Genomic DNA, 26,433 nt, shown 5'->3' on the forward strand with positions numbered 1-26,433 from the left:
AATGACATTATCTTTTTGATTTAACATTAAACAAGGGCACCATGTGTTACCCTACAATGTGGAAACCCTGTTATCTTTCAAAAATGTTACCCTACAATGTGGAAACCCTGTTATCTTTCCCAAATGTTTGTGCACATTCTTGCTGAAACTATTTGCTGGGAGATTAGACGTTTGGGCATGTTGGGTATTGACAAAGTATTTTAACCAGAGGGAGTGTGATTTTAGAAGCTGTAGCCTACATTTTTTGGCACTGACAAACCTCTGAATCCACTTTCTCAATGTGAAACCATTAAAAGCTCACTGCAGCTTGCAACATTAAGTGTGGCATGCAAACCAAGATCAGTAATGTGCAATAACTCATGAAAAAAATCTATCCAGTCCAGAAAGAAAGGAAGAAAGAATGAATGAAAGAAAGAAGAAACAAAAGAATGTGATGAGATGTACTTGTCTGAATTTCATAATTTGATGTTGTTATTGTGATGTAAACTCAAAGCTGAAACATGGGCAGAAGAGAAAAAAAAAAGTGTCAGGACCAACAGTCAGCAGCTAAACTGACCAGAAATCCATCTTTTAACACACACTGAATACTCTAGCTGTTTGTTTGGAAATGATGGTCTTACATTTAGTACTTGTTCTTATGGAGGTTACGCTGAAAATTTCTGCTATTTACATGTCAAGAAGCAAACACAACTTTCTCCACTCACAGAGCGACCTCAGGACAAACAGATTTTCTTTGTTCTTGATGACTTGAGCTTCATCTCCCACAGCTGAAATCCATCCAGCTCAGTTTCTCAGCAGGTTGCATTTTGGGCCATGTGGGAAATCTCTTATTGGTAGATGAAGCACACTGAAGCAACACAACTGGAACAAAAAGTAAATTAGAGGGCAGTCACAAAATAAGTGCAGGAATGTAGTGAATCAATACAGAAGAATATTGAGACAGGAATTTCCTTCCCTTTAAGCAAGGCTTTAAAATACCAGCTGCTGAAAACACAAGACTGCTGCACAGCTTGTGAAAAGTGATGCATAATGCATCAATATAACTGCTCCAATTTAAATGTTAAAATGTCACAAGAACACCCAGCCAGGGTTTATTTAAACACTCTGTACAGGCAATCATTGGTTTTAAACAACTTGAAAACCAAACGCACTGTCAAAGACTGTTGAAACCACCTGTCATTTCAAATGCAAAAAACCTCACAAAATTTTATCAGATTGCACTAAAGTAATTTTAATATTCCAGCATACAGTAATTCCTTTGACTAGTAATATATTTGTTTTCACCCAGACCTTTCTCAGAAAACACCTACATAACCTTAAACTGCTGAAACTCTGCTCTCTCAGAATAACAACTGTAAATGAAAAGACATTAAATGAGATGCTTTCTAGTGTGTATACTGCACATCTCAGGGAACAGACAGTAGGGGTCCCTGATGCATTGTGATGCTGTAGCACACTGGATAAAAGCATCCAGCAAAGGGTGTGTTTTGTGGTGTTTGCAACACTGTGATTTACTGTAGGCATTCTAGAGGCACATGGTTTTCAGTTCCTGCAAGCAGCGCAGGTCAAAAACCCATCATCTCTAACACAATCCTAACTTATCCTTCCTGTGAGGTGGACTGTGGATGGTGTGTACTTACAGGTGGCCTGACTGCCTGTGGCTCCTGACTGGTTGAGAGAAGTGGGCTTTGGTCAAATCGAAGGTGGGGAAAACAAAAAGAAGATTTGCACAGTGTGTGCATACAGTTCAGATCACACGCTCATATGAAAGCCTTTGTATGTATGTGAATGGGCATTTGGTTCATAAACAGCTTTGCCTAAGATTACAAAGAACTGTAGGGAATTAATGAACTACCACAAATATCGCACCAGGTCTCTTGGTGCAGCACAACAGCTACAACTGACAAACAACACAAAGTCACTTCTTTTAAAGAAAAATGAGAAAACTGCTGAATTAGAGCTAAGACCCAATGAAAGCAGTTGGTGAACAAGATGTTAACTGAGCTGGAAAAATGTCATTACTGCTATGGAAATGAGCATCCAGCACAGTGCACAGTGATTTATGACAGACAGAGTACTCCCCCTCCGGGCAACACAAACACTGAGTCATTCTTATTGATAGCTATATTAACCACCCGAGCCGCAGACATATTATGGTCATTTTCAATATTGCAGTTAAAATCTGCAAATGGAGACAAGCAGAGACAAAATATCAAAAATCAAATATCATACGTGCATAGTATTGTACTGTAGATCTCGCACTGCATGGACATCTTTTGTCCCATATGCCTCCATGTGCTTATATTAAGATGTCAATTCTCTATATCCCTGAATTCATTTATGTGTGTATCTCTATACTGTATATATTATTAAATTATTTTGATTAGTATTATTATTGTTTTTTCAGTGGTTAAATTTAGGAATATTTTCAGTAGGTTCACTAATCTTGGTCTTGACATCATCCACATTAAAGACTTACTGAAATGTTTCTGATCAGGTCAGTTATATGGATTGTTTTGAAAGTCCATTGAAAAGGACAAGCATTTAAAATACATTTTATTAATACAGTATGCTTTGTACATATTTGTCATATCTGGCTTTCGTTTCTAATATATGTTATTTAATTTTGGTATTATAAAGGTATTTTCATTCTCCTACTCCTTCTCTTTAAGCTGCCACATGTTATTGTGATACACTGGATTTGTTGACAAGGTTGTTAAAAATAGCGATCAGCACTGATCTGGCTCTTCTGTAAGCCAAATATATCTGTATTAAGAAAGCATCATTATTATCTCAAGCCAAATTTTACCTGAAACAAAATAACACTGGATCAGGCAGCAACAGAAATGCAACATGTCTGCTTACATGAAAGGCTAGAGTACAGGTAAGAAACTCATTTTGCAGCACAATGGAATGAATTCATATGTGCAGAAAGCAGCAGCCCCTAAGGAAAATCATGCAGATACATGAAAACAGTGGCCAGGCTCCAGCAAACAGACGCATGTGAAACATAAGAAAGGTTTCTGAACCACAGAGACACTCAGGAATCGTCACTTAGGTTTATTTAATGAAATATCGCTCTGTGTCTAAGGACAGACACATTCACCCTTGTTGCGAGGACATAGCTTTATTTTTTAATAATTTTGTGCACCTGCTTGGTTGAATAAACTGATTTTGTAATTCCCTTCCTTCTGTTGATGATGTTCAACATTTATTTTAAATTCTTGTTCTGATTTAAAACTTTTCAAAGATACCAGTTTTTTTTTACAGTGGCTGGGGTAGGATTCAGAGTAAGTATTGTTAATAAAGTAAGTAGATAAAGTAAAAAAATAAAAAAAACTGTAAAAAAAATACTTTATTACCAGTAGAGGTCCTACATTGCAAATACTACTAAAGTATGTAAGTATAGTCAGAAAAATTTACCAAATGCAATAATAATAATAATAATAAATAATAAAAAAGAGAGAAATAAAAGGGCCTCTATAAGAGCTTAGTGATTGCAAAGTTGAAGAAAACTAAAATGAATAAAAGGGAAAAGCAGCAAATTGTTATTTAAGAAGCTGGAACCAGGAACTATTTAGCATTTTTACATGGACAAAACAACTTCAGTGAATCAAACTCAGTTAATTTAAGGGTTCAAGCATAACTCTTACTTTAATATCAGTACTGTTTTGCTTCCCATTTACAAGCTGAATGAATCTTCGTAGAGACATTTCTTCAGTTTTTAAAATAGAAAACAGTGAAGAAAAACACTCTGACACTTTGACCTTTGCTGCCACCTGCTGGTTCATTTTCAGTCTATTGGTCAGGGGACCCCGTTTACTTGACACCAGGTGCCTTGATGTCTTGATATCCAACAATGGTCCACTAGTGTCCCATTACTTATCAATCACCTGCAGCTGCACTGCAATTCAAGTCCGGATCAATTCATTTGCAATTAATGAGAGTGGGAACACCGTCGACACGTAGAGTTTAATAATTCAACAGCAGTATTGTATTTTCCAAGTGCATTTAACCTCTAGAGTCCTGAGCTTTGGAAACCCAAGCTGTGCGGTCCTCATATGAGGACGCAGGGACTCTAGAGGTTAACACATGCTGTGAGCACAAGTTCCAAGTCGGCCACACGACTGAAGCAAAAGCATTTATATCAAATGAATCCAATATTTCACTTCAAGCTTAAATAACATTAATCTGTATGTTAAACTCAAAACTACACATTTTTTAAACACTGTTTATTGCAGTGTTTAATAACAGTTAGAGCTTTTTGCTGTTTAAATTATGTCTGACATTACACAAAAACTAAAAGGCTAAGTAACAGCACGCCAACTGCTGTTCATGCACAAGCAGGCAATTCACATTAACTCAATCAATATAAAGATAAAGTCAGATATAAACCACAAGTCTGGATCAATAAGCCTCACGTGCAGCTTTGTCTGCAGGACAACAGTGGCTCATCATTCAGCGCTGCTCAGCACAATATAAAACAGAATTAATCATTCCCACCACAGAGGTAGAGTAAAGCCTTCTGGTAGTCTCCATTTGTGTCCTCCTGCAAAAACAGCATACACATAATCAGTAGCTTTATCAGTCCTATCAGACTCAGTCCCAGTTTACTCACTAATTCTATTCACTGCACACAGTAAGCGCAGCTCTGATATCAAAACTGCCCCTGTTCTTTCTACTAAATCTGAGCTACTTCCATTTTATTGTTACCTTTTGTATTTCAAAATGCCATATTTGCATTTTCTTCTGTTATGTTTTTCCAGTGACAACTGTGTGTCAGAAACAATTTGCATGAATCAACACTGTTATCATCATAAATGTCTAGATTTATTCAGATGGCTAGTTTTCATCTGCAGTCCCACTGACATCAAATTATTTATTGTGCAACAAGCTGCTCCAAACAAATTTCCCCTAGGTGGATTAATAATGTTATCTAAATATGAACTGAATTTGAATGAACAAGCCACTTTTGTTGCGCTGCCTGATTGTACTTTGTTAACACCAAAACCAAATAATGCACAGTTAGTCTTAAATTATGTTCATTAACTGTTAATATGGATGTTATTTAAATATAACTGTCAGTGGTTTGTTTCACCTTCTGCAGCATGAGACATATCACAGATGTTCTCCACGCGTATGTCAGACTTACAACTGAATCACAAGGGGAGAAATGATCAGCAGCTCCTAATTACAGTCTGAACAATGTAAGGTGAAGTATGCAAAGAACAAAAAGAGTGGTTTCTTTTTTTAGCTTGCCATGTTAAGTGTGTAATTTACAGAGGCTGCTAAGAGCCGACAGAGATATATGGTAGAAAAGTGAGGAAGCAGCAATTCATGAAAACAGACCTTTTCGCAGCTTATATTTTACCTCAGGCCATGTTCATGTCATGTAGGAAGGATGGAATGGGCGAGAATATTTCCCATGTCTATGACTTGTGAGTGTAAATGCCAACTCAAGGCAGCAAGACTGCAGAGTTAATCATGTAAAAGGTTTGAATTAGATTTAGCTACATTGGAGAACTTTGACTAATATGTGGTGTCCATATTGGTTTGCCTTTCCAGGTGCTTTCGTATCATTACAAATCCAATTTCCCACATGTAACAACAACTTGAATGTTGACATGAATGCTACTTAAGCTCTAAGCTGCAATTTGGTCATTTTGTTATTTCCCATATGACATGCATATGATGCTATTATAGCAGAAACAGGTCACATTAATAATGGGTTCAGTCCATTTCATAGTGACAAATTGTCATAACAGTGAACCATCATGCAAAGTAACAGGACCATATAGATGCAATACCCAAATGAACTGCAGCTATTATTAATATAACTATGTATAAATAAATTTAACAAGTCAAAACGTCCTCTCTGAGCATGGCCCATTATGATGAAAAGTAACAGAAGTGGTATCAAATGGTGTCACTAGGAAAAATATGACAATGAATTATAATTGGACGATGGCAGTGACTCTTCACTGTAGGAACATCTGCTCCCAGGAGAATAGATTAATTCAGCTTCAGCAGTGAAAAGCAGAGAAGCAGTCACATCATGCTGAAATGGCATTTTAAGTAAATCACCATTCTCCACTCCATCACTGCACTGACATGAATGCTGTATAAGCTACATAACCACAGTGCACCCAGCTGGCACTTTAAAAGCATGCAGGGTGATGGAGGAGTACGTTAGCAGAATATAAGGAGGAGAAATGTAAGAGAATTGCATCATGTCTGATGAATTAGACCATACACAGTGAATATGCAGACATACAGAGTAATAACAGCGTTGTGTTTCAGTGAGCAGTACCTGGATGGTGGTGTAAAGAGACGCCCCGTATTTCTTCTTGAAGATGGCCCTGATGTCCAACATGTCCACCTCGCTCCTTGACACCATTATCCTCATCAGGGTGTCGTCATCAGTTCCAGCACGCTAAAAACAAATTCATCAGTTGGAGTTAACAATCTGTAAAACTATCTCTGCATCAAGCTGTAGTCAACAAACCCCTTTAAATATTCTTGACATATTTTATTTAAATTTTCTTTCAGGTGCTATAGTTTTATTGTTTCCTAACATCCAGGGACTCAAGTTGGGGCAGTACAGCATTTCATACAGCGTAGTGCTGTGGTGCTGTGTGGGATGAGTGAAGGGTTTAATTCCAAAATATAATTTATGGGAAACCCAGACAATCAGGTTTTGGAGAAAGCACTGTCTGAAGAAAGTAATACAATACTGTATCTTGTGTTTTTTTAATTTAAACATTAATTTACAAGAGTATTTATGTTTTGTGCATTTATATTCTGTTTTGTTTTGGAAAAAAAACCAACAGAAATACTGCAAATGTGAAAAGATACAGTGTTCAGAAACAAACAAAATAGGGTTAAGAATTATGGACAGTAATACCTACCCTCATTGATTTATACAGGGATTCAGCAAAAAAACCTGGGATGCTCCTGGCACATTTCACTGTGGAGGAAAAAACAACTCATGGCAATGATAAAGTTCTCTGTCATGTTGATATGATGTTATGCTGACAGTGATTTCTACTGTCACATTATCTTTTGCTGTATCTAACATGCATATTGAAAAAAAATCATATTGCATCTCTTTGTCTCCTGTTTATGATCAGCCAAGCATCAGCTTGATAAATCACAGGTCTTACCAATAGCCAGCATTAAGTCTTCCAAATTCCCAGCGGTCTCGCCCTTAATGCTGGCCTCTATGTCAGAGCCCGACAGCTTCTTGTAGACATCAAACACTGTCGAGAACAGAACAACCACACGGTGACATTTTGATGTTGTCTCATGAGTGGAATAAACCCTCTCTGGTATTAAAAAAGGTTGGACTGTGACTTCAGGGCAGCTCAACATGTTATAAAAAACTACAGTAACACTGCATTCTGTACAAGTGTGTGGGTTTGACTGGTTTATCCATTTCAAAGGCAGACCTCTATCACCCAACCACCACATTATACTTTATGATCACCACTTGATGATCAGACACCTAATAAACAGTGTAAAAACCAAATGCAAATTCACCCTGAAAATTAATTAAGGTTTCTAAATTCTGTCTACTACAGAATATTGCTGCCACATCTTGGCCAGGAGTATACAGATGTGTTTATACACACATATCACACATTATGAATAAAAACAAATGTGTGAATGGGGCTTGTTCCAGTGGCTAATTCTCATATAAAACAAATGCTGGCGCATCCATACAGGTGAACTAAGCAGTTGTCCAGAGCGGCACGTTGGCAAGGGTGGCACATTGTAGGTCAACTATTCAAAAATTACCATTATAAATTGCTGAGGAATATTACAATCCCACTGCACCTGCAGCCGCCTCCCCCCGGCCCTACCTCCAGCTCTCACAAACCATGACTGCTGATATAATGTGCTTGCACACATTTTGTGAGTCTGTTCCCTTTAATTTTTCAGTGAGTTGTGTGATCAGTCAGGCATCTGACTGAATAACCAGCTCTAACCTCTCTTAACAGTGAGTAATTTTGGCCCTCAGGACTGCCACTCACTTTCTGGCTGCTGTTTATCACACTTTAATAAACTCAACAAAGTCTGTTCCTCTCTACTTTTTTTGTTGCTAGGCTTGCACTATGTGAGAGTGTGAGTTTACAGCAGACTACTGTTTTGTTTTGCTGTTCATATTATTTCAGTGTTTTTGTCAGTGTGCAAACATCACAGCATTTACAGACACTGGCACAAACAACCTCTCACAGACTCACCTTTCCGGAGATGCTCTACACTCCTGTTGCCAAGAATATTGATGAATTTTTCCTCATCTGTGCCAACCTTGCCCTCGCCAGCAGCATACAAGTCCTATAACAACAGATACACACTTGTACATGCACACACAGCATCCTGGTGCTGAGCAGAAATAGCAGCACAGGTGTAGGACCTTGTACTGTGCCAAAACAACATGGAACAGTTTTTATGGTTTTTTTTCTTAACCTATTCATTACAACAAAATAACTGTATGTGCACATATAGAACTTATTTATTTTTAATGAATTATACATGGTTTATTTCTGCTCATTTAATCACACAACAGTTTAGCAATACAGGAGTGTGGGTGCAAGCAGGACTCGTAAATTTAGACACATGTAGGATCACTGAATGTTTATCTGCTGGATCTCAAATCACAGCTCAGTATCAGTAATGAGGAACGCTTTATAAGACACAAACGAAGGTTAACATGCTTCAGTGAATTTATAGTATTGGCTGTTCTTCAGAGAAGACTCGCTCCAAAGCTTTCTTGGCCTTCAGCTTCACTGCACTTTAGAGAGCAGCTCAGAAACATGAGCAAATCCTCAACATGTTGGATCAAAATAACCCAGCCGTGCACGGCAGCGGTCATCTGCCTGTTGCATAGCATTTTTAAATCCTCTGTGTGTAATTTTAACATTATTTAACTGTTATCACATTTATTTCAAAATTTTAATGTAGTTACTGAAAATCAAACCGCAGCAGTTTCAAAGTGTCTTTTTTAAAATTGAGCCAACAGATCAAAATAGATAAGAGGAGAAAAACGCTTGACTGTTTTATGGCACAAAGCAGGAAGACAGGTTATAATTTTAAAGTTTACCTCATAATGCATATTAAAGACATCATATTTTATGTTCTTAAGTGTGTCTAGAAATGACATATCATAGGTATTGATTGATTCTGCATCTCACTGCATATGTCTAATGATACTGTTCAGTAGCAGTTTAAGAAGTGGTGCAGGGTGAAGGTTCACCTCTGGTCACAGACCTGCTTTCATTAACTGTAATCACAACCTTTCCCTATCCTTAAAAAGCAGCTTGACATTTTGAGAAATGTGCTTATTTGCTCTCTGATGGGGAGTTACAGGCTATAGCCAGCAGCTTAGCTTAGCATACTTACTACAAACAGAGAAACAGCTATCCTGGCTCTTTCTAAGGGTAACAAAATCTGTCTACCAGTACCTCTGTAACATGGAACAACATGTGCAAATACCGGATAAAGCAAGAATTTTAAAAATGCTGACAGAGGACATAATATGGTGTTTTGCAGAAATGTTGTTAAAGGGGTGAATGGATAACTAGCAACATCTTCTTTGTGACAAGATGTCTATTGAGCCTCGTTGATGACAGAACCCTGGTCGGTTGTTTCTTGAAATTGCTGGCAGTTAACAATCACAAAGGATATTTAATGCAAAAGCCAGACCTTGCCTTTTTTGTCCCCAGGTTCTTGTCACTAACCTTAGCATCTTTCTCAATATTTGCCTCATCCACCTCTTCTTCCCTGCTCCCCTTCACAGCCAGACAAATGAAGAAAGAGAGACAGAAAGACAGGGTGACAAACAAAAAGCAAACACAAGTCAGTGTGTATGGAAACATGATGAGCTTAGAGCTTCTCTGAAGCCAGATGATACCTCAAGCTTACACCGTATGTTTAGTGTTCCAGAACAATTCCGGTCTGTAGACCAAAATGTAGTTGTGTGTATTGTCCTATCATCCACAAACCACACCTAAACCTGTCATGACTTTCTAATGGCATCGCCAGAGGGTGTCATTATCAGGAAAGGAAATGCAGCAGCCTCTATCATTACCTGTAGCAGGATCACCAGTAGCCTCTGATAGTGTCCTGAGGTATCGCTGCAGATATCTTTCTCCAGCTTGCCGCCAAACTCTGGAGGAAAGAAGAGACAAGGGGCAGAAGATTACTCACTCTTATAATAACAATCACTAATGGCTGCCATCGGCCCAGTGGGCTGTCCTCTGTTCAGATCAAATAAAGTGTCCTTATTGTCTTTGGTCCTCTAGCCTTTGTTGTCACATCATTACCTTTGTGGTTTGCTGGAATACCACATTATTGTAGTGACAGCTTTGTAGTCGTTTTCACACATGAACTCCGACTATGTCCACAGAATCAAGCCCAGACTTTGAGAGTTGCCCTTTAACACATGTAGCACACAACAGGAGATAGTCCGTGCCAAATGTGTTCTCACCTGGACGTACTCTGTTTGGTTTATGCGTAGGAGGGCGTGCCTGGGTAGAACATGTACATAGAAGGCAGGACATGACGCGGTCAGGTAGCCAGTTTATTTGGTCATAAACAACCAAGTCTCTTGCCATTCCTTAAATTTGTCTAATGGTTCTGGCACCGGCTCTTAAGGACAGAAGTTCTAAAATAACCTCATGTCTCCAGTTAGATACTTTTGGTGTCTTCATTGTAAATGATCATTTTCCTTCACCACTGGATGTTTGTATTCTTCTGGCTGTGTGCCGGTCACATGATAAAGCATCATCAACACACTCACTATCTCCATGTGAATACTCCAGACTCGCTCAAGGTCTGGGTCAGCTGACTCGGACATTTGGTTCTGACATGATGTCTAGAGAATTTCAGGGTTCCAGTAGGTGTCTGATAAGGGCTTAAGTGTGTCAGGTGTTAGTGAGATGAAGCGTATTCCTTATTCTGATGCCAGAACTCTAACATAGTATAATGAGAAACCAAAGGGTGCAGCAAAATACTGCATACTGTAAATAAAGGTTGTGCTCAAGACAAAACTCCACTTCATCTTCTGCTCTAGGGAACAGAGGCCTGCTACAGATTTTATTCTTTATTGATTCTATATGAAATAAGAAACAGTTAGTTAATTCTTACAGCCACTGTAATCTTCAGTTTTTCTCTGTACTATAAAACAATACTGTGGGTGGAAGCCCTATCACAACAAATAGGTTTCAAACATGTCAAAAAGAATATTACAGTGGCAACACTGCTCCATATAGTCAGTGTGCTGTAAGGCAAAATCAGTGAGCTAATGAGAGGCTGAGAAGCTCTGTAGAGCTGCAGAGCTGTGTGATCACTCTCTCTGAATTTGTTAATATAAGTACACTGTCACATTACATGTTGAGATTTGATTCATTGTTAATTAAGAATGCAGTGATCCATAGTGAGTCCCCTGTCATATAATATGGTCCATATATCATGGTTATGTCACTTTGTGCACTCTTATGTGACAGGAAATGAGGAGACCCAACATGTTAATAGCTCCCTAGCCCCTATCGTCTGTGTTTTAGGCTCCACCAGGACAACTCCTATTTACTGCTGGCTTCTTGTTGCAGAGCTACTTGAATTGAACTTTGTGCAAAAGTCTCAAGTGTGACAAAAGATGAGACAATTTTCAGTCAGATTATGCTATAGGTTTATCGACAAATCAGTGTAACTGCACAGAGGCTCAGTGGTACTATATCTTAGCTTTGACTCATTAAAGCACTCCAGAAATTCTACAAACCTATTGAAGTTACTATCTTGTCAGAGGGAAAATCATCGGCAACAGGAGCTGAAGCCCCAAAGTGAGACTTGTTTATCACAAGTGACAAAGCCCTCTAGAGGCTGTAGGCGTTACTGTCTATCTGGGGCAAAGGAATAAATACGTGACATTGTTATAGACAAAGAGAAATCATCAGCAACAGGAGCTGAAGCAAATGCCCCAAAGTGAGACTTGTTTATGCACAAGTGACAAAGCCCTCTAGAGGCTGTAGGCGTTAGTGTCTATTTGGGGCAAAGGAGGAAATACGTGACATTGTTATAGACAAAGAACATCAGACTTCAACATGGGAAACCTCTGTTCAGTTCCTGATTCCTTTCAGTGTTCAGCATTGGTTTCTCTCAACCATCCCTGTGATTATTTCCTAAGCTGTGATCATTTCCACATGGTTATTTCCATGTGGTGATTTTAACTATGACAATAAAAGTCCCTTACTCCCACCCATGTAGTTTAAACCCATATCAAGAGTCTTTTCTGTTCCTAACAGAGCTATTTTTGTCTGTAAACCTACTGACAAAGCCTTAGCCATACTAGTGTCAAATCAGAGAGCAGTTTCATTATTCTGCAGTGATTTGTAACAGTTTTGGAAAGCACAGATAAATGATGTCTTGCCAGTGAAGTTGTCAAATCTATGAATCATTCTAGAGATAGTTAAACAGGCAATGTAAACATGCTTATCTGCTTTTGTCTCCCACGTTCACCGGTGAGAAAATCACCTTTCTTGTATACTTTGGCAATTTCTTGAATCTGTTCACCAGTCCTGGAGGCCAGGATCTCAATCAGCACTGTGTCATTAGTCCCGGCACCCTGTGGACCAAACACGATATGTGGATGAAATCTGTATGAGGCAACATGGATTTCTGTGGCAGTTCTCATAGAAATAATATATATTTTAAATATTTTATTCTATATCTTGTTTTGTAAAGAGCAATGTTCATGATTAAGGACAAAATAAAATAAAAATTAAAAAACTGAAAATGATAAAAAAACAGTTGAAAGAATAAGAAGTACAGTTTGTGTGTCTAACATACTGAAGAACTATGCTGTAATTAAGCTTATTGTTAAAATGCCTGACATACTGAACAAAAGGAGCACTTGGTTTGAAAGTAAGGACCAAGTCCTAAATCTTGGCCTACATTTGACCAAACATTTCATTTGCACTAGTAATGCAAACAGAAGTGTGGTTCTAGAATACTGAGACAAAGACGGCTGTATATGTAACGTATAAGAGCATCCAGGAGTTTACTTAACATATTTTCACTCTATCACACTGCTTGGCCTTAAATAAATCTGAAGCAGATATTTAAATAAAAACAAGATTAGCCTTTATGAAAGCAACATCATCTGACAGATGATTTTCATTATGGAGCACATCTACTGCACTGAGTGCTTGGGCGGCATGATAATTCCTTTTTTAAAATAACTTTTTGTGGTAGTTCATAAAGGAAGAATTCAATGCGGATCCTAACTCAAGCAATCATAATGAATTATATAATAGTGTAACAATGAAAATTGCTATCACAACCATGAACAGCTTCATCCATGTGACAAAATATAATACAAAGAGTGAGGCCTTTTGTTGATCAAATTAATTGAAGACTAACAAAACAATCATTTTCTTTTTTTTTTCCAAAATCATGAAGTCCTTGTGTATTTCATTGTATTGCCTTCCTGGGAACAAAAGAGCTTTACAGGAAGCTGACAAGCTCCCAGCCTGAAATATTATCAACTTATGATGTTGTTCTGACTGCTGCATTAGTAAACAACACATCTGGCAGATATTAGCATTCATCTGGAGACATGTTTCAACCAAATATCCATGTTTTGTTGTTTTGAGAAAAACATCTAGCTCTTCAGCTGCTCCACTGGCTAGTTGCTAACTATTACTGTCATTTGTTTCTGGACAGATAGCAAGTGTGTTGTATTTTTAAAATGTTGCTCAAAACTGCTGCCTGTGCTGCTTTATACCAGAGGTGAAACTGCTGTAAGGCTAAAACAATGAACGAATAAGAGGTTAAACAGGTCTGTGGAGGTGCAGAAGTAGCTGCTATTTCACTGAGGGTCGGTCACTGTAAGAGAACTCTGTCCCATTAATGTAGTGACCTGCTTCATTGTTATTGTAAAATACAACAATTCATAGAGATTGAGTCATCCTGTAAAGTGGATACTTACCTCTGAATGTGCTATAACTGATGACAGAAAATCTAACTGGGCCATAGGCAAATGGAGGAAAGGCTAGCAGGGAAAGGTGCACTTTTATTAATGCTACTCTAGATGGTTATACATCTTTTCAATGGCAAATCAGCCTGAAATGGGCCTTTCTCGTGGCAGACATTTAGACTTGTCCTTCACAGCTTTAACTATTAGCATCAATAATAGTCGAGTTCCATTTATGTGTGCCAATACCAGGGCCCTGATATTGTGCATGCTGGCTTATTGTTTACATGTTTTACTGCTGTGACAAGATGAAATGTCTACCATCAGAAAGGTCTGGTGCTCAGCTGAGTGTTTCTGCATCAGATTTAGGAACATCTGTGCAAAAACATTTTAAAAAGCCAATATCTTTAACGGGAGTTTCAACTATGCATATTATAAAGGCAATATTGGGTTAAGTGGAGCATCGGGAAACGCTCATTCATCACCTTGAGAGCATTGTGCAGTTGGGAGGCATCGTAAGAGATGGGTGGGGTCATCAAGGCCACAATCAGACTCTCAAACAGTCCGCTGAGCTCTGATTTCAGTGTGCTGACCAAGTCCTGAGGTCAAATAATGGTTAATGACAAGAGGAACAAAAACAATAATAATTGAATGCGTACAGAACTTCACTTTTACATTATTAAAATTCTGAAACATTAATGAAAGAGAACATGTTAACTCAGTAATCAAGGATAGATTTGTGTTGTTGAGTCAGTTCAAACCTATAACCTTTAAATTCATGAGCAATTATAAATGTAGTCAAAACAGTATATCGGCAGAGTGGCAGGAAAAAAGGACAACAGCTAAAAGCAAACATCTAGTTCAGGTCCTCAAATGTGTTTTAACAAAGTTTCCTCAGTGTATTGTATCCAAAGTTTGTCTTAACTTTCTATCACCTGTTCTTGTTCCAGATATGGGAATAACCAAGGCAGTATCTTTTGCAATCATTACATTTTATAACATGTACTAAAACAAATCACTGGCATAGTGAAACGCAAACAGTGTCATCCGGTGGCTCATTTTGATAAAACACTACAATATTCAGAGATATTCAGGGGGCAATATTATGATTTTCTGATGTACCTTTTACCTCTCAAGCGGCTTCATCTGTCTGTACCTCAAGGAGCAATTACATTTGCTAAAATGCTTTTCAAAAACCTCCACAGGAAGAAAATTCAAATGATCTTGCTGCTTTAAATCCACAGGTGTTCATAAAGTAGAGAGTGTGATAGAACAGTAGGACTAGGCCCATTCTGTATCTTTTTTAGCTCATTGCATTGCACTCTGGGTCACAGAGGCTATGGGAAACTGGGCGTCTTGCCACTGCTGTAATATTTCCCTGTATGACTGCTGAATGCTGGAACAAAATTTCAACTCTTGCTCTTTGATTGATGACAGAAAAACTCTGATGGCTGAATGACATTTCACCTTTAAACGTTGATGTAGCTGAGTCAACCACTGGTGGAAAAAGTACTCTGATCCTTTACTCAAGTAAAATTTGTGATATACAATATAAAAATAGTAAATTACAAGCAAACATCAAGCTTAAGCAGAAGCACTGAAGGAATATCAGGAAACTGTACATCCAATGTTTAAAGTAAAAATATTCATGAGCAGAGAAATGGTGTACTGTATGTCAAGGATATACTATTACACATGCCATTATGAGGTTTTAAATACTGATGTAGCAATGTACAAGGTTTCACAAGCCAGAAAGATCGAGAACCACTGGTATAGTCTTTAACAATACATTGTATTTTATAAACTTGTTATGTGTTTTGTGTATAAAATCTTAATCTGAAAGGTAGCTGCAAATATATAACTGTTAAGTCAGTATACTGGAGCAAAACGTATAATAGTAAATGTAGTGGAGTCAAGATTTAAAGTAACACAAAATGGGAACACGGAAGTAAAATATAAAACTTAAAACTGTACTTCAGCACAATACTGAATACTGAAGACAATTTCAATATGACATGACTGCTGCAAAACACACACCCACATAACAAAACTGGCCCAGAAACTGTACATAAATTTCTAGTTGCTTCTACTTTTAACGGTGTTTGTTAGAGCAAATAAGCCATGATATTTCTTGGCCTCCCAGGCTGCACTAGAGGACCAGTGTGCATCAATCAATGGCTGAAAATAGATCCAAGCAGAGCATAATTAACTCATTTTTTAAACTGTGTTTGCCAGAAACTCCTGTTTCATACTTTTTTAGATTACAAATGAATTCATGTATTTGTGACCTGGGAGGCCACAGGAAGGCTGGGGATGAAGGTCATAAATTACAGTCAGATTAACAAATAAGTGGTTTAAGTCATTTCATACTGACAGTAACAAAGAATCCTGCCAACCTTATCCTTTAAGGAAAGTAAAATAATAAAAGAATGGTGTAAAAACCGACCAATTTGAGCAAGTACACTTCAGCAGATACTTCTGCCCCCTGGGTGTATTTGGATCATGTTGGTCAGTGACAAGGACACAGTGGCTGATTGTTAACCATCTGTGTGTGTGACTGCCAGCTGTCATCAGCTCTATTTCAGTCTCTGTGGCTCACCTTACCTTTCCATAGGCCTTTTTGTATGCTGCCTTAATTTCCTGGCGTTGACTATTGCTGCGTGCTGTCAGAAGCATGAGGACCGTATCTTCATCCGTTCCTGAACCAGAAATTAAATCAGCATCATATAACATATAGGAAAGCACTCTGCAGGCTTCACAGAAACACCTCCACAAGGTGGATAAAGACAAAAATTAGGACAAACTCTCTCACTGTAGTAAACAAAGCCACATATGAAGTGTCCTTGGGCAAGACACTGACCCTATGTTGCTCCCAGTGGCCAGGCCAGCACCTTGCATGGCAGCTTTGTGTGAGTGTGTGTGTGAATAGATGAACATCAGTGTGCAGAAAGCAGCTGGCCCAGATGTAAAGTGCTTTGTCCAGGTAAGGTAGAAATGCGTTATATGAGTGCAGTCCATTTACCATTATTCTTTTTGCACCCACCGTCTAGAAGAGGCACGCTCTCCGCCTGACAAAAATTGAAAAATTGTACTCTATATAAAGACTCAAAGGGACTGGCAAAGCCAGTGGTCTAACAACAATCAGTAGCTCTTGAACGTTACCAGCACCTCAGAGAAACAGACTCAGAGATACAAACAGGCTGATGAGCAGCGTGTGGTGTTTTCACTAAGAGCCCAAAATATTAAATTAGTCCGAGGTAATAGTAACAGCAAGCCCTGCTGGTGGCAGCTCTGCATAGAGGTCTAGTCGGGTCATGATTGTTCTCCGCTCTTTTATTTTTTTTAAGTTTTACATTAAATCGCTAAGCAGATAGTTCCTAATTACTTTAATTCTGTGAGTACTAAACTGACAGAAAGGAAGAGTATGGCAAAAGATGCCAGTAAGATTTAGCATCAGTCACAACTGTTACATCTTTGTAGTACACCGACTCACTGATTTACACTGACTGCTGAAGGATGTGTTGACTGCATTGTCCAATTTTGTACCTCTGTAATTAAAATACAATCACTTGAGAAATGAAAGCAAGGTCAAAGGTCAATCAGTTTAAAAGTAATCCAAATGAAATTGACCATAATTCAACCAAGACAATAACTACATAACACAAGATGCTTATACTGTAAAAATGATAGTTATTCATCTCACATATACGCTGATACACTCATATCTACTATACAGCTTTTAGTAATTCTTCTTCCTGTCCTGTGATTCTAATGTTAGTGACAAAATCCATAGTCCTATTTCCAAAATGCACTCTTATGCACTCTAGATTTCATTAGGCGGGATTTTTCACAGTCAGTGTGGACAGCAAGAGCGATGAGAGCCACCAGGCATAAAATCACCTTAAAATCATTTTATTAACTTGTTTTCAATGTTGCAAATAAACCTCTGCCCGTATCTATTAAGCTTGACAACATCTATTTATCTATATGAAGTAATAATGAAATAAGATATATACTGCCTTAAAGCTATTTTGTGAAGACAAAAATGTTTTCTTTAGACATTTATTTTACTTGTCACTTAAAATCTGTAGTTTTACTTTAACACCTAAATACGTATTGGCTGTATCAATACCAAACACACAGAGGAAAAAAAAAAATCACACTTCTATAACCATCTCCGATGATTATTTTGCTCATCTCCACAGTGTTTGTACAGTGAGCGCTCATTACTGCAGCGTTTTTGCAGTACCCTTGGTGACTGGTTTGGTATCTTGCCTCTGAACTTTGATTTATAAAGTTTCTCATACTCAGGTTCTCCTCTAATTAGACCAGAAATACTAGGAAAGTATGATTATTTATTATGTGTCCGAGGACTGCACTCACTGTTAATAAAGCAAATGGTTAAACTTCACTGACAGCTGTGGCATTACGGTGTTTTAGTGGTATACTGAATTTAGAAAGAAGCACAACAAGCATTACATTGCAAGGCAAAACTATTGCTCATTATATTTTTTAAACAAACTTTACTGTACTTTTCCAATAACTAACATCACATAATTAAGACACAACTGTCACTGGGGTCCATGCAAAAAGACCACCTCTAGTTTTATTGTGGGATGAAGTGACTACTGAAGGTGTTGAGCAGTGACTATATTATATGCAACTCCCACAACTTTGATGATGCATTGAAACAGACCCTCCAGAGAGCGGGCGTGCCTCTGGCACATCACATCAATTTGTGCTCCAAACAAAGTAATAGTAAGCGCCTGAAAGAAAACGTTCCATAAGGACTCGGGATGTGTTTATCTTTCCTATATCAAATATTGTACACAACAGTAGATTAGTGGTCGAGCAGTGAAGAATTATCTTGGGAAAACTCACCAATTCCTTTCATGGCTTTATGAAGGACTTCAGCGTCATGCTTGGCATTGAAGTTGACAAACGGTCTAACGCTGCCTCTGTACGCCTGTGGGACAGGAGCAACCCAGAAAAGTGTTTGACACATTCTGAACAAATGTATTCTTAATGTTTCTTTAGGTTATTAATGACAGATTATCCTGTTTATGAGGATGGACTGTGTTTATTTGTGCAAATATATGCATGTTTTACACAGCACTACAGATTTCACTTGACTAGTATCCTCATATTACCAATCAAAACAATAATGTCAACCAGACCACTAACAGCAGCGCATCACTGGCAAAGCAACTCGACCACTTCTTCGGCCGTTATGAGGGGAAAGAACAGGGAGTGTCACCATCAGCCAGATACGTATTCTGCAAACTGCTGAAGTTACACGCACACTCTGGAACATCAGTGTGCAGAAAGCAGCTGGCCCAGATGGCATTTCAGGTCAGGTTTTCAGAGACTGAGCTGAGGAGTTAACTGGGGTATATCTTCAATTTATCCCTGTCAGAGTGTACTGTCCCCACCTGCTTCAAAACATCCTCCATAGTGTCATTTCCAAAGCAGACTGCAATAACCTGCCTTATTGATTATAGGCCAGTGGCAGTAACACCAGTCATTATGAAGTGTCTGGAAAAACTGGTCCTGGTTTTACACTTGCATACGCTGACAATTGTATGTCTGATCTGTGTGTTTGCTAAAAGCATGTGGATGTGAGAGTGTGGAATTTTGTTCTATTAATACTGAGCACCATGTCAGGCAATGCATCTGAATTTTGTTGTATATACCACACACTGACAATAAAGGCATTGTATCTTATCTATGCTGGTGTTTATGCTACAAGATTAAAATAATACATATTGCCTTATAGGGTGGCACAGCGGCGCAGTGGTTAGCGCTGTCGCCTCACATCAAGACAACTCTACATTACTCATAGGATTGAGCGTGAGTGTGTGGTTGTTTGTCTCTAAGTGTCAGCCCTGTGCTAGACTGGCGACCTGTCCAGGATGTACCCCGCCTCTCACCCAATTTCAGCTGGGATTGGCATTGTATTGTTTAATTATATCAGTTGCACTAGATAAAATCACTAGATTAGGACATAGACTCTCTGAAATGCAATACCATTTCAGCTGACGGTTTTTGTAGGCTACTTTGTGATGATCCAACTGATATTTCAAGCAGGAATAAATTTCCCGCAGAAAATGTGTGTTTTATTTTATTTTATGGCATAAAAAATGTAGACATATTGAAAATTGCTGCAGCCAAATGGCTGTTGGCTGTGTTATAATAATATTGCTAAAGGCCATCAAAACCCATCTGGATCTAATTGTTTATCCAAACTTGGAAGCAAGTAAGCTAAGTTTAACTTAAATCAAATGTAGCTGCTGTTTTGTGTTAGGCAGGTAATTTAAAAATCTGCTGTGTCTGCCCCAGTCGTTCTCCAGGAAAATGCCATTTGAAGAAAAAGTAATAAAGCATCTGCCTCAGCTGCAGCCTCGATTCAAACTCTATGCAAGTGAGAGAAAAGAAAGAATATATTTCCCTGCATCTCAGTCAGCATTTCTGCTATTATTATTCATTTAGCTGGGCATCTGTTTTTACACATGATGTATTCATGAGAGCAGCCTCTCCCTGAAACATGAGGATGGTTACCATGAAGTGTCACAGCCCTGATCCTGCCATCAACCACCAGAGTTTGAATTTGACACCACTGCCTCTCTTCAGAGACATCACACCTTTTGTCTACCTTCATTACAAGGATGGGAATCATCACTTACCGTTCGATCAGGATTCTTTTTTTTTTATTACAACATTCAGCATTCTTCTACAAAGACACTAATATTGGTGAACAAATGCCAGATTGTAAATTTTCCCCCACACTAATCTTGTGGCTCTGGATGGCAGAGCTGGTTGGTAAAGGATGAAACATCTTTTACAACAACAGTAAGGATTTCCTTAAAATTATAAACAGACATTCATGGACATTCATGGATGAATCACCGTGCCTTTCCAGTCAGCCCCACCAGCAGGTCAAAGATGATCCCTGAGCCATTTCCACATGTACTAAATAGATCAAAGTTTACAGTTTTGGCTTAAAGTCAGAGATTTTGGTTTTGGTTCCCAGATGTTGAACTTGAGCAACATACGATCTTCTGAATATTCATCTAGTACCATCATTAGGTCAAAACTTGTCCAAACTTTGATTCGTGACTACAGTATATACCTATAAAGCTAATGACATTCCCATTAGCCTCAACTGTAATTTGTTTTTAGTAATTAGCCAATGCTGGCCTGTTAATATGCTAAACTAAGAAGGTGAACATAAACATTACGCCTGCTAAATATCAGCATGTTAACACTGTCACATAAACATCATTTTTCTAGTTCCTAAGGACTAAAATACTTACGGATGAAGTATTACAACATGAAAGTAGTCAACCCCCTTATGTGTAAGATTTTTAATCTTTTTGCATAATAGGTCCTGTTTCTCTCAAAGCCAGTGTTGATCTTTTCAGAAAGTGCAGCTGCCAGGCAAAGTGTGATCAGAGCATTGTCACCCAGCTTTTTATGATGAAATTGTAGCCCATTGGGGAAACAATAGATACATACTTGTAGTTTCCACGCACATGGGAATACAATATGATACTGATTAGATCGCTGCCATCAACTACCGTCGCTTGACTCCTGAAATAAACGTATCCCCATCAGACAGTCTGAAGTTGCTCAACAAACCGGGAGGATCAAATCAAATCTGGGATATCAAATTAAGCTGCTCCTTCTCTAGTTAGGCCAGTGTGAGTATACTGCACCAGTTATGCTAATGTTTTACTAATGAGTGCATCTTCACGGAAATTCATGTTAGTGGATTAAGGAGCATCGAGGAGTCAGAGTATCTGTACATATCGAGTCTTCATAGCAAGTAGGAAGAAATGGGAAAAGTGAGGAATCAATGTGATGATAATTAGGGCTGCACAGAAGCTATAGCTGCCACTTATTTGTAATGGGTATTGTTTAAGACTCAAGAGTCAAAACCACCTCACTGTACATGCTATAGTCACCATTGTTTAAAACCACCTCACTGTACATGCTATAGTGCTGTGGAAAAAGCACTGATCTTGATATTAAATATTTAATGCAAAATAGATGTTTTTCATTTACTATATTAACAGAAAATAATGAATGGAAACACTCACCATCCTTTTGCTGATGGAAGTGTCGTAAACTGAAAGAGAACAGATGAAAAAACTAATCCTGATCTGTGAAGACCAGGTTAGCATGTAACTATTTAAAAAACTTAATCAGCAATGGTGTCAGCATCTGTACTGAGGAATTTCTAAGCAGTAACTACGTTCTGTTCTTACCACCAGGTGCCTGTCTTCGTTCTCCTCGCAGGTGATCTGCTGCTCAGGGTGAGGCTTTTTATTTTCTGTCCCCTAAACTACAACTCCTCCAGGCTGCAGTGTCACAGGCAGTAGCTGACAGGACACCCTTCCTCATGCACATATGGTGTTATCTTTCACTTACTGTCAGTCAAACGGGACAGCCTGACCTCATGCATTTAGTCACCTTTAAGCAGTCTTTATAGGTAAAATGTTTTTCCACATTTAGTGTCCCCATGGTCACCAGATAACTGATTTTATACTGTAGTTAGTGGACGTCACCTTCCATGAACTTATGATACTTCTGTTCTGTTTCCAGCAGAGTTAATATAAAATATAACACTGCCCTGATATCAGTTAACTTTCTTGATGTCAGTTCTGGATCAACTGCACAGATGAAAAATAAAACCCAAAGAGCACATCCAGCCCTGTTGGCATTCAATATAGCCTTTTTAGAAAACACATTTTCTGAAAAACTAAAATCTGAAATGAGGAGTAATGCACAAGAGCTTAATATATTACTGATGCTTAAGTCCCATTTTACTGCTGTAGATTGTTTAGGTGGAGCTAATTATTTTACTGTAGATAGTGCTGGGCAGCTGTGGGAATGTCTCATATTTAACTGACTGTTTAATAACAGTTTTCAAGTAAATGTGAAGTAAAAATATTCCCTTTTGATGGCGGTGGAGCAGAAGTATAAGGAAACCAAAAATGAAAACACCTGAGCAATGTATCTCTAATTTGTACTTAGTCCATGATAAGATATACTTTATATACTTTTATTAAATGTAGTTACTTACTTTCCAGGACATTTTAAAATAAATCATTTTAGATTTAATTTAACGTTTAGCTTTTTTTTTTATTGGATGCTCCACATCTCTGAGGACAACATATGTTCCGGCAGAGTCAGTCCGAGGTGAGCGTGTGTTACGACAAACAGGAGATAACTGATAAGAATGAAGAGATCAACACAGCAAAGTGTTGCGGTGCAGCTCACATATCATCATTGCTGTCGTCCTTGCAAACCTTAATTAAAGTGAGCATATGTGAGAAGATGAGAATGTCAGCACCGTCTCGAAGGCGATCCAGTTACACAAGCTCACCGTTTCATCTTACAGCTTCCTTGATAATGGAGCCAATTTCCTTTAATCACTAACAAACAACTGTACTAGGTGCTAATAATAAACATAAGATTCAAGATAAGTTGATGGTGAAATGCAAACAGAATGGCTCATACTTACAGTAGCTGATTTAATATCTCAAATTTCACAAAGATTCTTAAAAAGGTCATGTTTTTCTTTTATTGTGCTTCAGTTGAAGTATTTGGAAAATGTTCAGACTGCTTCCTCCCAACACATATTTTGTTCTTTCCACATAATGTAATATGTATATTTATGCATTAGCAACTGAAAAGCTAAACAGTTTGGTTTAACCTTTTCCCACATGATAAAGTCATTTATTTAAAAAAAAGGCTTATTTTGTCTGAAAAATAGTCCAAAACCCAAAGTACAGTACATGACAAAGATCCTCACATTTCAGAAGGTGTAACCAGAGAAACTTTGCCAGGTTTGCTGAAAAAAGTGATTCTATTATAAAAATTGTTATAAATTCATTTTCTGTAGCTCTTCAAATCAGTTCATTGGCAAATCATTACAGTTTTAATTGCATACATTTAAATTTCAATGGATAACAAATTTGTGGTCCTAAATTCAACTCAAATGTTATAACCTAAAATTTCAGACACAATTTTTACAGCACATCCTATACCTACAACATTGTGGATACAAATACAGAGGACAGTTTTCAGCTCAACAACAGATGATACCGTGCACTCATGGGGTTTATCCATGTTGTCAGACCTCATTAACTGGCAGGTCTCTTGGTGAAGGGATCAGACATGTGAACTATATTGTCAGATTGAAAAAGGAATCCCTGAAGAGTCAGTGGTTTGAAAATAGCCAAGATACTGTATAGTAAAGCATTTTCACACAAACCGTTAAAAGTGTCTTGGGAGAAAATATTTAATAGGTGAGAAAACTGATACCAGCATCATAGTTGTACAGTAAATATGAAGCAAGAGCCAGAGCCAGTTTCCTTAGCACAATACTAGAACCAGGACAGAGCCACAGTACCCTGGTTCTGTGTGTGAGACAAAACACACAGATTGCCTTTCTTATACTTCTCTACAGATTCAGTTAAGGAGATGAGGCATGTTAGTTAGAGCTTTAGCTGTTCTCATGACCGATTGACAGAGCCAGGCTAGCTGTGCTAAGCTAAACTAAACCGTTATTTGCAGTTTCATATTAAATGGATACTCAGCAATAGCAATGTTTCCATCTAACTCTTTTCAGAAAACACACACACTATTAAAAAGGCTTGCAGTTCACAGAGATTAAAGCATAGCTGTTCTTAGTTTCACTGGACAAAACGCAGGCCTCCAGGAGCCAGTAGGCCAGTGAGTGCCAACTAGTTTACCGGCTCATTTTAGTTTGTCTGTTAGTTTGCTACAGAGAACAATGGATCTGTTGCAATTGCTGGCTGTGGATGAATGAATGTGTATGTAAGCTTTATATTTGTATTTCTGTTGTGAAAGCGAGATGAGCAAGCATTCAGTGCTTGTATAGCTTGCATGTTTGACTAAGTGGCCACATGTACCTTAGTTACCTGATTTAACTATATTAATCTCATTACAAATGGTATTTTAAGTGCACTGTTTACTGCCAAAATTCCATATAACCTAATTGTGGAATCTTTCTTAGTCCATTGTCTGTCTATATACTTTATCTGTCCTTTGTTATTCTGTTTTTTGAGAAACCACATACATATAGGCTACACCATGTGTAAACTAACCTACAGCCTCCTAGAAAAGGAAAGGAAGCTTATGGAGAGTCCGGTTTGGATTTTAACTGATACACCACAGCCATTACTAACTCCACAGTGACAGTTATTTAGAGTAGCATTATTAGACACACACAGATGCATGGATTGTGCCACTAATTACACTGATTTGATTAGAGCTTATGTTTCTGCTCCTGACTGTGTTTAACATGAACAATGCTGAGACCCTTTCTAAACCACGGGGTGTGGTGTTATGGTCTTGCTGTAGGCTATAATGAAATCAAATGTAGCTAACACACTTCAATCAGGGCTGAGAGGCCAGCCATGCCTCTCAAACACAGCCTGGCCACCTGTGACTGACTGAGCAAAGCATCTTCGCAGGTTCAATCAATGCTCCTGCCTGTGTATAGTTACTACCTGAGAAACCAAACAGCATTAAGCAAGTGGGCTCTTGTTTGCCTCAAGTGTCTCATTGTTTTGCCTCCTGACAGGAACACAGAAGTGGACGAAGCCAGAGTCATACAGGTCCTTTCATATCCTCAATATCCCTCCTGCCAACTCACCAGTGAGATGAGAGCAGAGCAGATTGCCCTCCTGAATGCATCGCTTTAATCAGCATGAATCAAGATGCAGATTTAATCTTGGCTTCTACGTTTCCCCGGCAATTTAAAACTTTGAACTCAGCTGTGGAAATTAATCAGAAACAAAAAAAAAGCAGCTGTTAAGTAATTTTAACATTTTTAATTGCTAATCAAAACATAGGACTCCATGCTTGTACGAGAAAAATGCCTTTAACATATAAAGCTAATAAAAACAATGGGTTTCTATACAGATCTTTAGTTTTTATTATATCGTGAGGGGGGCACGATACGCACTTGAGTCCAGAACAAATGTTTTTTTAAGTCATTTTCTCACACGAATCTCCAAACACACACGCAAGCGCACGAACGACCCTTAGTCTCGGCAGATTTGTCCAGTTTTTCACAATACGTGCTGACACCTCTGCTCACAACAAGGCTGCCTGAAAGAGCGGACGGGCTGCAACGTGGATTTAGCCACAGAGTTGCTCAGCTGCTTGAGAAGCACCCAGAGAAGCAGCAGCATGAGCATCAGGAGCCCGAGGAGCATCGCCACGTACAGGCTAACGTTCCAGCCCCAGCCCAGCGCCAGGGGCAGCGCGCTGGACGCCACCAGGAACCTTCTGGGGGCGGGCATGGGGTTGGGCAGCAACCCGCCCTCCCCACCTTTTTCCAAAAACACTGCTACTACAGGTGGATCTTCTCAGGGATTAGACATGCTGTGCTGCCGCTGTAGGAGCCAGTGCTCACGCAGGTCTCA

General features: G+C 38.5%; 1 protein-coding gene across 2 annotated transcripts; it reads right to left on the reverse strand.

Moving 5' to 3' along the window:
• Positions 1 to 3,958: 3,958 nt before the first annotated feature.
• anxa5a (annexin A5a) lies at positions 3,959 to 22,327 on the reverse strand. 2 transcript variants are annotated; one of them, XM_020595148.1, is made up of 14 exons: positions 22,240 to 22,327; positions 22,072 to 22,100; positions 18,854 to 18,938; positions 16,577 to 16,671; positions 14,458 to 14,571; positions 12,532 to 12,622; positions 10,091 to 10,170; positions 9,741 to 9,791; positions 8,244 to 8,337; positions 7,164 to 7,259; positions 6,909 to 6,967; positions 6,311 to 6,433; positions 4,091 to 4,549; positions 3,959 to 4,016 (listed from the first exon to the last, which is right to left on the reverse strand). In XM_020595148.1, exons 2-13 carry the CDS (start codon positions 22,072 to 22,074, stop codon positions 4,490 to 4,492), a joined length of 951 nt encoding a protein of 316 aa, XP_020450804.1. In that variant the 5' UTR covers positions 22,075 to 22,100; positions 22,240 to 22,327; the 3' UTR covers positions 3,959 to 4,016; positions 4,091 to 4,489. The 2 variants fall into 2 exon arrangements, with proteins under 2 accessions (XP_020450804.1, XP_020450813.1); XM_020595157.1 differs by having other exon boundaries at positions 22,072 to 22,134; positions 22,240 to 22,274.
• Positions 22,328 to 26,433: the final 4,106 nt, after the last annotated feature.

The sequence above is a fragment of the Monopterus albus genome, unplaced genomic scaffold (genome assembly GCF_001952655.1).
Source record: "Monopterus albus unplaced genomic scaffold, M_albus_1.0 scaffold2.1, whole genome shotgun sequence".
Taxonomy (NCBI): domain Eukaryota; kingdom Metazoa; phylum Chordata; class Actinopteri; order Synbranchiformes; family Synbranchidae; genus Monopterus; species Monopterus albus.

Bases quoted from the DNA above. Each gene is read 5' to 3' on its own strand.
- anxa5a (XM_020595148.1), bottom strand. The intron at 14,572-16,576 runs GTAAGGTGAGCC...ATTTGACCTCAG, and splicing joins ACAAAAAGGCCTATGGAAAG to GACTTGGTCAGCACACTGAA. The intron at 6,968-7,163 runs GTAAGACCTGTG...TTTCCTCCACAG, and splicing joins AGACTTAATGCTGGCTATTG to TGAAATGTGCCAGGAGCATC.